Genomic DNA, 16,319 nt, shown 5'->3' with positions numbered 1-16,319 from the left:
TCAAAACCCAGTGTTATGAAATGTGTGTTTTGATGAACACAATGTCACTGAGGGGAAATGGAGCTTTCCTACTGCCTATGCCCTTTTGAGTGGCTATTTGACAGTTTTTTCCAGCTAAAAGACTGGAACTCTCTCAGTTCTGAATAGTCTTGAATGCAACTCTTCCTGCATGTGTGCCTCTTCCGCACCTCACTCACCCACAGCCGCTGATGCACTTGACACTATGGTGAATGGCTGAGTTCTTTAATTGCACCAAGCTCCTCCTCAGTAATGAAACTTCCCTCCGTTTTACCCTTCTAACCTTTTGCAAACCAGGACAACATTTGTACATTGTAGGAAAGTCCCAAGTCACAGGTATTATAGTATAACAAACATTCCAGGCTCTAAAAACTATAAACTGAAAAAAACATATTCACAGATAATACAAAAGCAACTGAACACAGTAAAAAAAACGAAACGAGTACAACATCATTGAACGCCTGAAAAAGTCCCAGGCACTTGTGATGCAGAATAGACACATTACTTAAAAATCTTTTAAGTGCTACAATCTAGCTCTGTAAAAAAACATAAAAGAATAATACCATTTACAATTGTTATAATGATACAACCATTAATAAAAGAAGAAAAAAACTTTAAAGGATAGAGTTGAAAACACCTTCATTCATTGTTATGCTACGGCCCCAAGCTCAGTAGACTAATGGTACACATTGTACTCAGGACTACCAGATAAAAGGATATAGACTTGGTGACATACAGTAAATTAGTTCAATGTAATAAAATATTTCTTACTTCAAATGTTTGCACAGAAAGCAGACAACATGGAAAGAAATAGAAAATAGGAATACATCTGTCAATACATACTGTACTAAGGGGGAAGAAAAGTTGGTCCTTTTCTGTAGATGGCATGGCATAAGTTATATGTTATAATAGTTGCAATGTTGATTGAGCATGCATTGGCATTTTAACGCAAATATGTGCAACACAACACAATGTAACAACTAGCAATAAATAAGAGAATGCATGCTTACACTCAAGCGTTTTTCAATACAGATTGTTCGACCATCTGGTTCGAAGTATCACTTAAACATTTAAGTTGGCCTTAAAAAAAAACCTTTGAATTTCTAATTCACTCTTTTCATCTTTCCCTTGGTTTGAATACATCCTACATCCCTTGACTCCTGTCTCTTGTGACTTGCCTTTCATTCAGAGGTCATTGTTGGGAACAATGTGGAAACTAGACACCCGTTGCTTTTTCTCGAACCCGCTTCCCTCTCTCATTCATCTGTCTGAAGGATTGTCAGTCGCAAAATCACTGCCTGGATTAAATGCCCTCTCCATAAGGCAGCGTGTCTACCTGAACAACTGCACAGCAAAACCCTGAGTGTTTAACTGTGAAAGTGTAAATACAGTATGTGTACACTCTCAGAGATAAATTAGCACTCTTCTTTGCTGTGTAAAAACATAATATTATCTAGATTGTCCACGCCTCAACTACAAATAAAAAGGCATGACGTATAAAAGCAACATATAATCAGTCACAGAGACACTCAAGATACCCTGAGAAATTAAGCAAATAAAACAAACAAAAAAACAAACATAGAAAACCATGGAATTTTGTTCCATGACCAAGTACAGTAACATGTATGTTTACTTACTGTGTGTTTTGAAAACTATTTAGTGCACTGGTTGAGTATGAGATGTTACAGTAGCTACTACTGTATATGGTGTTGACTTGACTACTAAGGTAGCACTTCGCCACCCAGAACACGCATTGCAAATAATGTTTTCAACAAGCCCCCATGTCATCTTTACACTGGCTTTTTAAGCATATGATTAAACAGTATATGGTCCCTTGTTAGAGTGCTCTAAATATGGTTGTCTTCCTTGAGTGAAGTTCTGTGTCTTAATATGCGCATGAGCGTGTTTATGCATTCATGAAATGCATTTAGATCTGCGAGTGTATGCCTGTGTACAGTACATGCATGCATGGTTACATACCTCTTTGTGTGTGTGTGTGTGTGTGTGTGTGTGTGTGTGTGTGTGTGTGTGTGTGTGTGTGTGTGTGTGTGTGTGTGTGTGTGTGTGTGTGTGTGTGTGTGTGTGTGTGTGTGTGTGTGTGTGTGTGTGTGTGTGTGTGTGTGTGTGTGTGTGCATATATGTCTGTCTATGTACAGATACGCGGTTGTTACTGAGTGAGTTTTGAATTCCATGTCCTTGTCTATCTGGGTCAGAGTAAAGGCCCCTGTGTGGGAGCTCCTGTGTTATGTAGATAAGCCTGAGCACATAGAATGGAGTCGAGTTGCCTTAGTCTTAATGACCTGCCACACAGACCACCTAGTTGGCAAAATCCAGTTAGCAGTTCATATAGCACTTGTCGGGGAAGAAAGGCAGAGGTGACAGTAATTGTTTTAAAACAGTGTTGAATAGCTGGATTTGTGGATTAACGGGTTCATCCGAAACAGAGAACGGGGCGGTCTGGACGTTCACAGGCTCATCCCAACAGTCAGTATGTGTACATCGACTTTGAACATGTGTTCTTGAACAAACACACTGAACCGATACTTTGTCGTTCCGTCATCCTAAGTCACTCTGGAGTCCGGACAGAGGTGTCAGCTAAATAACTCGAATGTCATACAAGAAATATTCTAAAATCCTGGATCCTCGGATCAAATTTTGGTAATGATGAGTTAATCCATTTCAAGCATCCTTGCTGAAGTTGTTACAGTGATAGAAGTGGTCTTCTAGTAGTAAACAGTTAGTACAGGCGCACACAAGCCACAACTTTCCAGTTTCATAATAATATGGCATACAGACAAAGTAGCTGCAACACAGTCTTGAGAAGTTTACTCTTTGGTCGTGTAGGACATAATTAATGCAATAAAATGTGTGTGTGTGTGTGTGTGTGTGTGTGTGTGTGTGTGTGTGTGTGTGTGTGTGTGTGTGTGTGTGTGTGTGTGTGTGTGTGTGTGTGTGTGTGTGTGTGTGTGTGTGTGTGTGTGTGTGTGTGTGTGTGTGTGTGTGTGTGTGTGTGTGTGTGTGTCGGAGAAGCAAGAATGGTGAAGCGAAGAAAAGGAACGATCAAATTATGCAACAAAAAAGGATGGAGCATTTTTTTCGATTAGTTCAGGTAAAAGAGAGCGAAATCATTGTTATTTTGACTGCTCATTGTTACCTCAGGGTGAGTATTTTGTAAGTCAGAGAATGATGAATTGGGTGCGAAACCCAGTCGAACATCCAAGCTCACACTGGAATGATTACAGGACCATCTCAGACCTCACAGGGTGTTGACAGAGACATAGCCTTTTGTCTTTGTGTTTTGCCATGGTTTGAATTTACACTGGAAACCAATGGCTCTGATCACATCCTAATGAGCCTGGAGTAAAGGCATTGGGTTTTGAGTTCAGTTAAGCACTGGATGTGACTAGGTGGGAATTCATAGCATTGGTGTAATTTCTCACATGCCCTACTTTTATCCCTTGCTTAATGTTCACATGGATGATTTGGAATCGGTGTTGTTTGTCATTAGCGTAGCTGACGACTAAATGAAGGAAGAGCTTAGTCATCAAATAGTTGTAACGTGTCAATATTATCTGCAGTGAGGCGAGTGAAGTTGGACTTAAGTGATCACTCGCTTGCAACGAATCACACTACAGATGTGGCAGTGGGCTTTGCTGTGCTGGGACTGAGCACCAGACTCTGGGCAATGTCATCGCGGTTGATCTTGCGCAGTGCCGTGCACAGCGTGTCCATGCTGGCGCAGTCCTTGCTCGCCCAATCGGAGAGCAGCGCACGCACCGGATGCTCCTCCTGCCGGAAGGTGGCGATCCGCTCCTCCTCGTAGCCCAGGAGGCCTGCCAGGTTGCACCAGTCGCTGTCTTCCATATGGTCGGGCATGTCTCCGTCGCAGCCCCTGTATAGGAGCTTCTCTACCACCTCTCTGGTGTGGAGAGGAAGGAGGAGGCATGGCTCCTCATCTACAGTCACCACTGCAGGGAAATTAAAGGGGAAAAAACACTGTTATTTTCCTGTTTTGTTTGATTTATTTGCTGCCAATTCTCCATGTGTGCTTTGGTCCCTGTCACTGCCAATCCCCTCACTGTTGGTCTGGGGATGGTGTAGACCAGTGGTTCCCAAACCACACATTATTTCAATAATACTAACTAAAATAATAACTATACAACAAAATGATGAATATTTTTTTAATGTGCTATATCAGCAGCTTGTGCACACTGATTTCCCAATACAGAGACAAATTTCACACCCTAATAAAAATAATATATATTAACCTTTTTTAATTTATGTTAAAGCATTGGGTGCCAGGTTTTTTTAAAAACAGAGTACACTGAGTGCCAGGATTTTTAACCATTTTTGAGGAGCCGAGATACAGGCTTTTGAAGTCATAAGTTAACCAGGAAGTGGATTGGAGTCTAAATCTTCGGAAAATGATATCTCCTGGTGCTGTGAAGGAAAAAAATGTTTTTCTTCAAAAACCGTATATATACGGTTTTGGCACTCAACGTGACTTTTTGAAAAAACGTATATATACGGTTTTGGCACCCAATGTGTTAATTAATAACATACTTAAATTTTGGAGGGTAATTCAAGGGGAGATTAAACAAATTATTGGAGTTGACATTCCTTTTGAGCCTGCGTTCTTTATACTTTTTGTGAGATTCCAGGGGGAATGTAAAGCCACCAACTATCCAGCAATGGAGGGAGAAGCTAAAAAGCATATATCTGATGGAAAACATTACAGCTAGACTACATATGAGGACAGAGGATTTCGATATCAGATGGACACCGGTAGTACTGCAGCTGCCCAGACTGATTGGGGATATGGTCCCCCCTTAATGTCGATGGGCGGGAGTTGATTGAAAGGCCTGGTTGCCTGTCCTTGCGATATTGACCGGAGTGTCCTTAAGGTCATGTATGGACGATTGGTGTTGTTAGAATAATGATCTTTGGTTGCTTGTGTCTGTGATGCCTTTGTAAGTTTTTCTTTGATGTGTCTGATGATGTTGAATGTGTGATGCAATTTTTATTTTAGTTTTTGTCTGTTTTTGTTTTGTGTATGTACGTATGTCCATATAATGTGATAACAGAATGTATAAAAATGGACATAAAAATCAAGTGCAAAAAAAACAACATTATTTTCACAGATATTCAGCTCACAGCATGTCACGATGAGCTTGTAGATCCGCTATTTTTTGCTATGAATACAGGTGTGCCTTGGGCGCAACAAGTTTGAAAACCAGTGGTGTAGACTACCACATGCATCCTCCACGAAACATGCAGTCCCGGAGAACCTAAGTCATGCAGAGGTTCACGGTATCCCCCTGCTATCCTCCGCTGAACAGGCCCCTCCCCCACCAGTCAGCAGGAATATAACCCCTCATCGGTTATCCCACCCACAAACACAGAACAATTATGTCCGTTAGAGCGCCCGGCCAAGCCAAAGGCACCACTGTATTAATGTCTAAAGTTTGAACATTTCTCTGTTGGAGAAGCTATGAACAATTTAGAGATTGGGTGTGGCCCAGGCCCACCACTGACAGACCACATTCAAATTATAATGATAAGAAAGACACTCTTTCTTCATGGCATCACATATTTCCTCATGCCTTCACAAGTTCTCCTCGTGCCTTCTGCTGTTGTTGTTATGTTTCCTTTTCATTGCAATTCCCTGTGCACGTAGAGTACATCTTTAGAAAGGAGGATGCAATAACTACGGAATCATGTGTCTCAGCGAAGCCTCATAGCATGAGGCTTTAAAGGCCTCGAAATTCTCACAAACTGGTTTGACAGGGCATGACTCCAAAGGAGTGCATGCAGCCAACAAACACATTGTTGCACTGTCAGGAGTTGTTACCGTTGCCTGTTTGAGAGGTTGTACTCAAAGTGTTGACAAGACACCTCACTCCTGCGGGGAAATAGTTTCCTGTCAACTGACACGGCAGGGTGCTGATAATGTGTACATATGGTATCCAAAAAAGTGTCTTTGGTTCAAACTCACTATCCATCAAACATATTTAGAGCAGCTCTGGAGCTCGGGTTCGACCAAAATAGCAGACTTATTATTATTATTATGACATGCAATACTATAATACCTTTGTGTGTGTGTGTGTGTGTGTGTGTGTGTGTGTGTGTGTGTGTGTGTGTGTGTGTGTGTGTGTGTGTGTGTGTGTGTGTGTGCATGTGTTACCTGTCTGTGCCTGGGTCTGTCCCTGTTGCTCCTGTAGGCTTTGGCTGTCCACAGATATCCCACTGTCACTGTGCAGCTTCTCGGCCTCAGGTGATGGTGTCTGGTTCTGATTGGCTGTACAGTTGTTGGCGCCCTGTTTATTTTGCTTACAGCTGTTCCATCTGGACAAAAAGAAAAGAAAAGCAATATCCTGAAACTAGTGTTCACACTAGGCGGTGATAAAGCAACAGGCCACAAGTCATTTTCAACGGAAGCCAGCGACATGAAGCTACAAACTGACGGCCAGCACTTGTCGCTACGTGATGGGTGTCACGTGCTACCAAAAAAAAAGTTGAGCTGGATTCAACTTTTTTTCAGCGCTCCAGTGACACGTAAAGCATGATTGTCGTGAAGCATCAAACAATCATGTTTTTGTTTCACCATTTCCACTCCCCTTCCCGCTCCCCACAATTCCTGCTCTGTTCCCGTAAAAGGAAGAAGAAAACATTCTTGCCGTTAACCAGTTCTCAGTGCTTTTTATTAACCCTACCCTTTTCATATGCGTGGTGTGGCTTGAGAAATAACTGGGCAGCAATGTAGCTGGCCACACTTGGTCGTTTTGGTCGCCACTAGTGTGACCTAGATGAAAAGAGTATATAGAATTGCAAGTAAACATAAAGAAACATGCTGGACTTATTTTACAGAATAAAACATTATGTCGTACTTGATTGTTAACCAATCTGCATGGTAGACAACTAGCACATCTGCAGTATGTTGGAGGTTTTCTCCCAACTCCCTAATTCCGGCCCTGGTATCGGATAGGGCACCAACTGCTGATTGATAATGTCAGTACATTTATTTGAAGCAGACGGCGCATCAGATTGGACATTAGATGCGCTTATACCTCTTTCTGTTGAGACAGTGAGACAATGGATGTACAACTCACAGATTGTAGCTTTAATCACCCTAATTTATAATGCACTCAAAATGGTGTAGCAACTTTACTGTATACACCCAAGTTCAAAACAAATGTGTCTGTTCTATTTGATATTCAATCAATGTAATAGTCCACACTTGCACCTCCTGTCTTCAAGCTACCTCAACCTGTCAATCTGCCAATTTGAATGCCAGTGGTTGATGGATTGTTGGCCACACACAGCATGTTCTAGCAAACAACAGTTAAGTTGAACTCTTAACAAGTAGCAGCAAATCAGCATGAAGACATGAACTTGTGACCTATTAGCTTTCACCTCCTAGACCTTATTACAAAATATTGAATTTCTAGTAAATACATTCTGGGATTGGTGAAGAATGTACGGTAGATAATCCATAATTTGGTAAGATTTGCGATACTGCAGAGTTCATGATACGAATACTCCATTGTATGACAATGTCGCACATTGAATATAGCAGATCTACAAGTTCAACGCATTGTGATGCGATGCATTGTGAGCTTGTAGATGGGGATATTTTCAGATGTGGTCAGGTCATGCGTTTACAACGGGTCCTATAAATGTGAGGAGAGGCACATCTGCTTTTTTTTCAATTAGTATAATTGGCCTACACGAGTGGTAGTTTATCTGGTCATTACATCAATCTTTTGATTACCAAAAGTCTGTTTGAAATTAAACAGTCACGGCTGCTCTAACGCAAACACAGCATGTTTTGAGCTGTGGGGCTCCATTCTGCTCCACCAGATCAGAAACATCCAACAGTAGCAGTATTTATTCATTGTCATGTACACTGTGCACTGCTGCATTCACAACTTTACTGCTAAAGGCTAATTTATATTCCATAGTGCGAAGTCCATGCATGAGTGCAAATGCATGTGGTGAACAAGAGACTCGAAACTAGAATAAGTACTTAAAAAGAGCATTGTTACATCCTTTGTAGATACCGTATCCATCTTTTCACTTTTTGGTAGGAGGCTCTGCCAAGAGTATGAAGGGGATATCTGTAGACTAGGATATTCTAGCACCAGGTGCATGGATAGATGGAAAGACAGTCCTGACTTAGTCCAGGCAGATCTTCAATCATCATCTCTTTATTTGGGTGCCGGCATGTTACAGCATAGCAGTTAGCAGGCAGTCAGCTCTGTAGCCCTCATAGTTCAACTACCACCTCCCTCTCATCCTCCGACTCTTTTGCAGAACTCCTCAATAACCCTCTCCTCACATTTATAGGACCCGATGTTGCAATTCTTCTTGCGCAACAACACAATAACATTGTATATGTATAACAAATAACACATTGATCATCTCATTTCTGGGAACTTACGGTACAAACCCTGCTTCTAGAACTTTCCACTGCCTTTGCAGACGCTCTGAGTGTTGCTAAGTCATGCTGACCTAAGTAGAAACATCTGTATAACAGTGGTGTAAAGTAACTAAGTACATTTACTCACGTACTGAACCATATGGAGGCCTCCTGACTGTATCATAGGATTTCAACCTGTCTATATTTCTCTTTTATATAAGTATTTACCACTACAAGTACAAACAATCAATGAAGGCTTTCGTTGAAATAATTATGTCGTCCTAATGTGACCATTAATAGAAATAAAGAAAACATGGGGCGTGGTAGGTGACAACCACACAATTGCAACATCATGTATCTCTATTACACTATGTAAAGGAAGCAAAAAAGATATAAGTCGTTTTGAGTAATGACAGTCAGCCATCCTTGCAATACTCCTCATACAATAATGGGTGTCCAAGTTACTGTATAGTACTGAATTGCTCAATGAACAATCTTTCAACCTGAATATTTAAAGACTGCTGTCACCTTTAATATTCATCGAGTTGTGCTTTGATCTGTTTGTTTTGATGCTCATGTGTTTTTGTGGACCAACACTAGTCTAGTAGTACAACATTGTTAGATAAACACACATTCAATATTGAAACGGGGAGTAGAATCTGCATGTAAACGTTTAAAGGAACATGGAACTGTGGATGCACCATTAGTGGATAATACAGGCCATAGTTCGATCCCCAGGACCAGAGGGAAAGGCTTGTGCTCTCACTCAGAAAAAGGACAGATGATTTCATTAAATATGAAACAGCTGAATTTCTAAATAAGATTGGCTTTGCTTGCTCATATGAATTTGTCATGTCTTGAAAATTCCATGCCAGTTCCTCACGGCTGTTGATTCTGTTTTTCTTTCATTACATGTTTAACCCACTGTACTTATTTTAAGAAACAAAACTTGGGTCCCAATTCTTACAGCTGCAGAAATAAAGGATAATAACATATAACTGATCCAGGCCAAATACATATACAAAATGTTCTAAAGCTTTTTCAAAACCAAACTATCCCTTGAATCTGTTCCATCCATCATCTTCCTCACCTTTTGAAGATGATGAAGGCCACCAGGCCAACCACCACAGCTGCCAGAATGGAGCAGTAGATGGGGATGAGTTTATCATTCAGACCCTGGTAGATCAATTTGGGGGAGTCGCCGTCGGTCGTGGTGGGAGTGCTGTCTGTGGGGCCATCTGGTGGAGGGGCGTCTGGCGGAAGGTCATCATAGCAGGAGAAGCAAGGCTCCCCGGAGGGGGTGGGGGCAGGAGGAGTGTACAGACCTGAGACAGAGTAGGATAGAAGGAGAATTGTATGAGGTTTTAGCAACAAATGATACCGTAATATTAAAATTGTCTTGTCAAAGGACACTGAAGATTTTGTATTTATTGTTGATGGCACATTGTCAATCAGATCTCTAACTACAAACCTTGCTATACCTGAAGCATAACTGAACAGGCATCTAAAACACAACTAGCAATGTTTTGAGACTTGAGAAAAACATTTACCAATAAGGCTTTTTCACATTCCTCTTTTTCACACTCACACCTGGATACTCCTTTCCTTACTACTCTTCTTTTTTTTATGGCTATTAAGCTGCTTCACTGAAGCAGCTGAGAGGTACTGTATACAGTCAGTAAGTGCTTTTCCCAAGTAGCTCAGCAAAAGCAGAAAGGATGTCATGTACTTCTTTCACCAGCGGGTGAACTGCTGGTCAAACACTACTACCCCCCCCCCCCCCCCCCCCCCCCTTCACGCACAATTTGCCCCTTCTTTAAGTAGCAGTAGCAGATGGAGAAACATACTGTGTATTCTCCGATACCCTGCCTTTGGGGAGATCTTGGGACCTTAAGCGGTGGTTGGACCCCAAGGGTAGAAAAAGTGGGCATGAACGTCGTGCATAATTGCATTAGGCCTGACAGACTGACCACCCTGCAGCTAAAACGCCCCAACCCCCATCTTGTCTTTCCCCACACTTCTACTGCTTATGTACCTCGACGAGTCCATTTTCAAAACCCAATAGAGGATAGGCCACCTTAACCACAAACACACATTATACACTGCATAATGTGTATATATACGTGTATGTACTGTATACACACATACACAAACACACACACTCCATCTTACAGCAGGTCATTTTCCATACTCCCTGTGGAGTCATTAACAGGGGTAAGAGCCCGGTTGTCCATCCACTCTTTGCCCACTCTACCCGACCATTACCGCCAAGCAGACATGTTCCCTGTTCGGCTCGGATGTGGAAACCTATCCCCGCCTGTCATTTACTTACAGTTACTCACATCATCAACAGGAAATCATCCTGTTGGGCTCAGAGGGCTCTAAATACCTCAAGAGAGCTGCTGCGCATGAGGCATCCATTTTTCACTCATGTGGTGAAACATTTATAGCGAGACCTTGCTTAGACAAGTTGCTGTTGTCAGGGGCTTTTATCTAAAGGAGTTTTGATGAGACGTACTTTACAATTGACTTACTGTACCCATGTCAATTACTAGCCCTTCTTTATTAAGTTATTATACTGGGCGGACATAATTTGTAATCCATATACTGCACAGGCATTGATCTTTCTAGATGTTTTACCAACCATACTACTTGAGACCGGTGTTGTATTACCCTTTTGCACGGAGAGGAAAGATGTTGCACTGTAGTTAACTTAAGTTCTCTACAGCTTATTGTGAAGTTAGGCACGCCTGCACATAAACTGCTTTGTTCTTAGTCAGCAGTGATTGATGTGCTGAGCGTCTCATACGTCTTTAACAACTTGTTTTTAACTGTTTGTTGGATGAAAGGGTGTCCCCAGCTGACACTTTGTGTGACCTTGCCTGTTTGTCTGCAACAAAACTGCAAATTTACTTGCGAGTGCTCTCCACTGTGTCTGCCCTGCCCCCCTGCTGAGTTCAATGAACCGCGATGGGGCGCAGTCAAGTGGTGCATACAGCTCATTCAGCAAAACACAGCTTATTCACAAATGGTTGGCTCTGGCAACGCACGCACGCACGCACGCACGCACGCACGCGTGCGCGCACACACACACACACACACACACACACACACACACACACACACACACACACACACACACACACACACACACACTTACAGTCGCACTTTTCTCCATTGTCTTCATCACTAAATACCTGGATTATTTGATTATGTTCAGTTTTGTATATATTTTTTATTATCTGCTAGCAGGCTAAAATAGTTAGATAAATGACGTCTAAGACATCTGATATTAACTCAACTACTCTGATGACTTGCTGTAACCGTAGTTTGCGTATGGATGACAGAAAATGGGCCCATTTGCAGCTCGCTTCTCTCCTGCTAATGTAATGATATCCAGCCCCCCACCACCACCACCCGACCTCGTTACTATCGGCCCACCCACCCGTCCGGACCCCTCCCTCCCTCATCCTGGCTCCTGTGTCTCTTTTCACCCCCTATTTCCATCCCTCCATCCCCACTAGAAAGGATACCAGATACCATTCAGTGACAGAGATCTTCTTTGTCCAGCGCAAATGCACCCCCCCCCCACCAATTCTCTATCAGGATATAACATCTCCTTTTTCTTTCCTTTTTTTACATTCCCCGATCTCATTTTCTCACTCCTACACAGTAAAATCCTGGGTGTTAATTTAGCTCTGAGAATGTACCCCCTCCCATTTTCACTGTCCGTCCTTCCTTCTTTGTCTTCCTTCCTCCTTCGTTGTGGAAGACTACCTGTTTTTTGCTTTTTTTTCTCTCTGATCTTTTTTTTTTCACCCAGTCTACTTCATCACCGTCTATCCGCCTTTTGTAGGTCTATCTATCTGCCTGTCTGTCTGTCTGCCTGTCTGTCTGTCTGTCTGTGATGAACATTTAGAGCAGAGTTTCAAAGTGCTCTGGCAGTCCATGCTGGTCTCAGAGGGAGTGACCTTCTAGGACACTGCTGAGCTCAGCTTATTTCCAATGAGCCAAGAGGAGGTTGCTTGAGGTTTCTAGACTCTGGAGTAGGGGTGCAACAGTCAATCCAAGTAATTGAGTTAATTGATTATAAAAAATAATCGATAATCAATAATTTGATAGAATAATTGATTAATAATCGATGTTTAGAATAATCGCTAAGAAAATAGTCGACTCCCTCGGGTCGTCGGTGAAATGCACGCCATGTTTGGAGTCGGTCGGTCGGACGATTCTCGAGAAACATGAACTAGAGACGGACGCACAGACGATGTCGCACATTTATTGTTAGATAGTGAAAATAGCTGATCTACAAGCTCACAACAAGATTCGTTGCTACATGCAAGCTTGTAGATTTGCTATTTTAGCAGTTTTTGAAATTTTCTGAAAAAACTCTTATTTAAATTAGTTAGTATATAGTGCAATAATAATAATGTGATGTTGTCACAAAATGCCTTTTGGGAACCACTGCCTAAAGAGGCAGGGTTGCTCACTTACAGATAAGAGTGGAGGGCGTTCCCCTGGTCAAACCGTACCAGTAGTGTCCCATTATGTTATCACATAGTGTATCATTATATAAGACATGGAACCTGTCAAAATGACAGTCTATGGACTCAATTATAGCCCTTGCCCGCTTGCCATCCAGTCGTTTTTGTTTAGGTATTCTATTCTATCCAGGACATCACTGGAATAGTCCTTTATCTGTTAATGACTAACGTATTACTGGATATCCTGGCACACTTACAGTATGCCTTAAAGTAATGACTAATGTAATGTTGCTAGTAATAACTGAGTCCTTTCTCAGTAGCTTAACTTAATCATATCTTTGTAGTATCTACTGTAAGTGTGGTGCACTTAGATGCATTCAAGTATGTATGCATTTAACCCAAACAGTCTTTCAGAATTAAATTAACACTGATGAATTTACTGTGTGTGTTTGGGGGGGAGGGGGGGTGCCTGCGTGCATGCCTGCGTGCATGCCTGCGTGCATGTATGCTTTGGGTTGGGTTGGGTGTGTGAGATTTGCACCTGAGCCAAATCTTGCATTCCAACCTCTTGCAGACTCCAGACAACAGGTGTTACTCCTGTGGTGACGGCCTCGACCGTATACTTTTGCCCCGACTTCACACGTGTGAGGCATAAGGAGGGGTTTCCAGCACAAGTAGCGTTTTGTTTCTTATTATTACATGTCATTATGTGTGAGCACTGCCAAAACCGTTGCCCGGGCCGTGAGCCAAGACCTGCCCTGGAAGCGTGAAGTATCCTTACCAGCGAGGGTGATGCGACACTCTGTGAGCTTGTAGATCTGCAATTTTCGCCGTGGGACACTGTCGTATGACGAAGTACACACCAGGCATTAGAGAGGATTTATATCGTTGAGCGCATACAGATGAAGCATGAAAGGATGATTGTGGGTTATCACTGACATGTTGCCTTAGTTTTTCTTGATCCCTTTTTAGACGTTCGCGATTACTGTTCCCCTTTTGTTCACACGCATCCCATCCGTGATTCTCATACTTTATCCCCTCTCCCATTGGCCTCTCCCTTTTTTCCCTACCTTCCGCCCGAGATCTGTCTCATTTTTCTGCACACGTGCTATCGTCTGAACACACCCCTATACGTGTGTGTATGCACTCGTTATGGGTGTGTTCCTTCGTGGGCGTGTCTGTGTGTGTGTGTGTGTGCATGGGTTTTCTGTGTGTGTGTGTGTGTGTGTGTGTGGGGGGGGGGGGGGTGCATGTGTTCCTGCTCTGCGGCAGAAAGTGATCGGCACTCGTAGAGGTCACCCAGAGAAACCTGAGAGTGGAGAGGAGTAACTCCATCGGTTTTATCGACCAGGACACGCTCTCTCTCAGCATCTGTTCTCTCTGTCCATCTCTCTCATTCTCTGCTACATGCTGCTGCAACAGCTCTCCATCCATCCATACATATGCTCCATCTTTCGCCCCACAATTTTTCTGATGTCCTCCTTGAGGAGTCCTGTGAGGAGTTATGAATCGTTCTCCTTTTTTCCTCTGTTTTCGATCTACAAGTGTACAACAAATCGCATCACGGAACATTGTGAGCTTGCAGAAAAATGTTTCCACCCACTGTTTAATGACATGCCCAAAATAGGGACGCCAGGTTTAAAGTGGTTAACCACTTAAACCCTGTATATACTTAGTTGACCCGCATCCCCCAGGGCTCGATACTCGGTCAGCACCTTTTTTTTCCCTCTACACCAAATCTCTCCGTCGAAAATAGCCGATCTACAAGCTCACATTGCGATGGGTTGTGAGCTTGTGGATCTGCTATTGTCATTGCATGTTCGCCCCAGAATACAGACGCTAGGGTTCAAATGGTTAATGCACCACAACTGCAGTAAAATGTTCACTAACAGTTGTGTGCAGATGTAGCAGACTAATGGGACACAGCTTTCTTTGCTCAGCGATGGTACTCTGGCACAGCACAGGATGCAAAGTTGTGCAAACGTTACAATGCTGGCTTTCTGTCCCATAGCACCAAAATGAGGTCATATGGGGGGGGGCATGTCAGAGTAACAAATATTCAACTCATTAATCCCAAAACCTTGGCTCTCAATCCGGGACGACCGTCAGCGAATGGGCTGCACGAGCGCTGGCACAAGTGTTGTGGTCACCCCTTGGACCGGAGCGGATCACCAGCACCCAAGCACCTCCCGTCTCCCGAATTCCCGCCGCAATGTCAAGGGGGCAAATTCCACTAGAATGGTAGTTCTGCAGGAGATTGGGATATTTGCCATAAAAGGGCGATTCTTGTTTGCGGATGGGGGGTTGTTTGGAGGGGGTGCGCGTGGGTTGAAGAGGCGAGAGACTTCAAAACTGTCTTTACCACCACAAGGCCTGGCATTGTATTGACCAGGGAGCGAGGGGTTATAGAGAGGAGGTCATCCATGGCCTTAAGAGCCCAGCATCAGTGGAACTGATATGAGACTGTAGATGTTGGTGTCAAAGAGGGCAGACCGGGCTATGGCTATGGCTATACAATGAGTGACTGTGCATATAGAAACAGAGAATAGTTTTGTGCCACTTGGGTCAGAGGGTCGTCACAGCCGTTGATGTGCTCGTGTTTTGGACACTGCAGGAGTCAGGAATGTTGATGGTATTTCCCCACTATTTCTCTCTGCATTTTTCGGACTCTCTGACTATGCACGTGTTGTGTGTTGTGTTGTATTGTATTGTACTGGCATGTTGGCGCCAAACCTGTCAAGCTTTCCCTCTCATTCCCTCTCTTTCTTTTGCCCCCTCTCTCCCTCTAAACCCAACCCTAGTAACCATAATCCTCTTTCCAATAGAGGATTTATATATATTTTATATTCTTATTTCTGTTTCCATATTTAATGCTTTATTTCAGATAGGTCAGCGAAGAGAAACAGGAACCCAAGGGCAGAGAGAGAGGCGAGACAAGACAGGAGTCTGATTCTAACCTGGGTCCTCGCGCTGACAAGGAGCCATATGGTCTGTGCACTAGCAGAGCCACCAGGCACCCCTCTACCTATGATTTCCCCTAGTTTGAAGTCCCCTCTCTTTGAGTGATGTGTATGTTGCTGGTTAGCTGATCAGACTTGCTTCCTGATTTCTGGAGGGCAGCCTGTCAATCGTTAAGGTCAGCCAAACACAGGAAGGAAACAGCTCCTGCCCTTCCTCCCTCCTCCTCAACTCCCCGCTCAATAACCAAACGCACTTGGCCCAACCACCCTGCCTCCATCCACCTATGAACCCCACCCACCTGACCTTCATCCTTCCAATTCTGCCATGTTCAATCAGCCAGTGACTTTAACCTGCTCCCTGCCTCTGTGTGTGTGTGTGTGTGTGTGTGTGTGTGTGTGTGTGTGTGTGTGTGTGTGTGTGTGTGTGTGTGTGTGTGT

At 43.2% G+C, this 16,319-nt stretch overlaps 1 protein-coding gene across 1 annotated transcript in view; it reads right to left on the bottom strand.

Annotated features, from left to right (window-relative positions):
• Positions 1-226: 226 nt before the first annotated feature.
• ngfrb (nerve growth factor receptor b) overlaps positions 227-16,319 on the bottom strand; it is a 34,458-nt gene continuing 18,365 nt past the window's right edge. The window contains exons 4-6 of the mRNA XM_084079000.1: positions 9,528-9,762; positions 6,203-6,363; positions 227-3,986 (exon numbers count right to left, since the gene is read on the bottom strand). Coding sequence (XP_083935126.1) covers positions 3,643-3,986; positions 6,203-6,363; positions 9,528-9,762 — 740 coding nt within the window. The 3' untranslated portion in view covers positions 227-3,642. The remainder of the gene's footprint in view (positions 3,987-6,202; positions 6,364-9,527; positions 9,763-16,319) is intronic.

This window comes from Gymnoscopelus microlampas, assembly GCF_963454915.1.
Source record: "Gymnoscopelus microlampas genome assembly, chromosome: 14".
NCBI lineage: Eukaryota > Metazoa > Chordata > Actinopteri > Myctophiformes > Myctophidae > Gymnoscopelus > Gymnoscopelus microlampas.
Note: the sequence above shows the minus strand (reverse complement) of the source record. Positions and strands in the feature narration are given on the sequence as shown.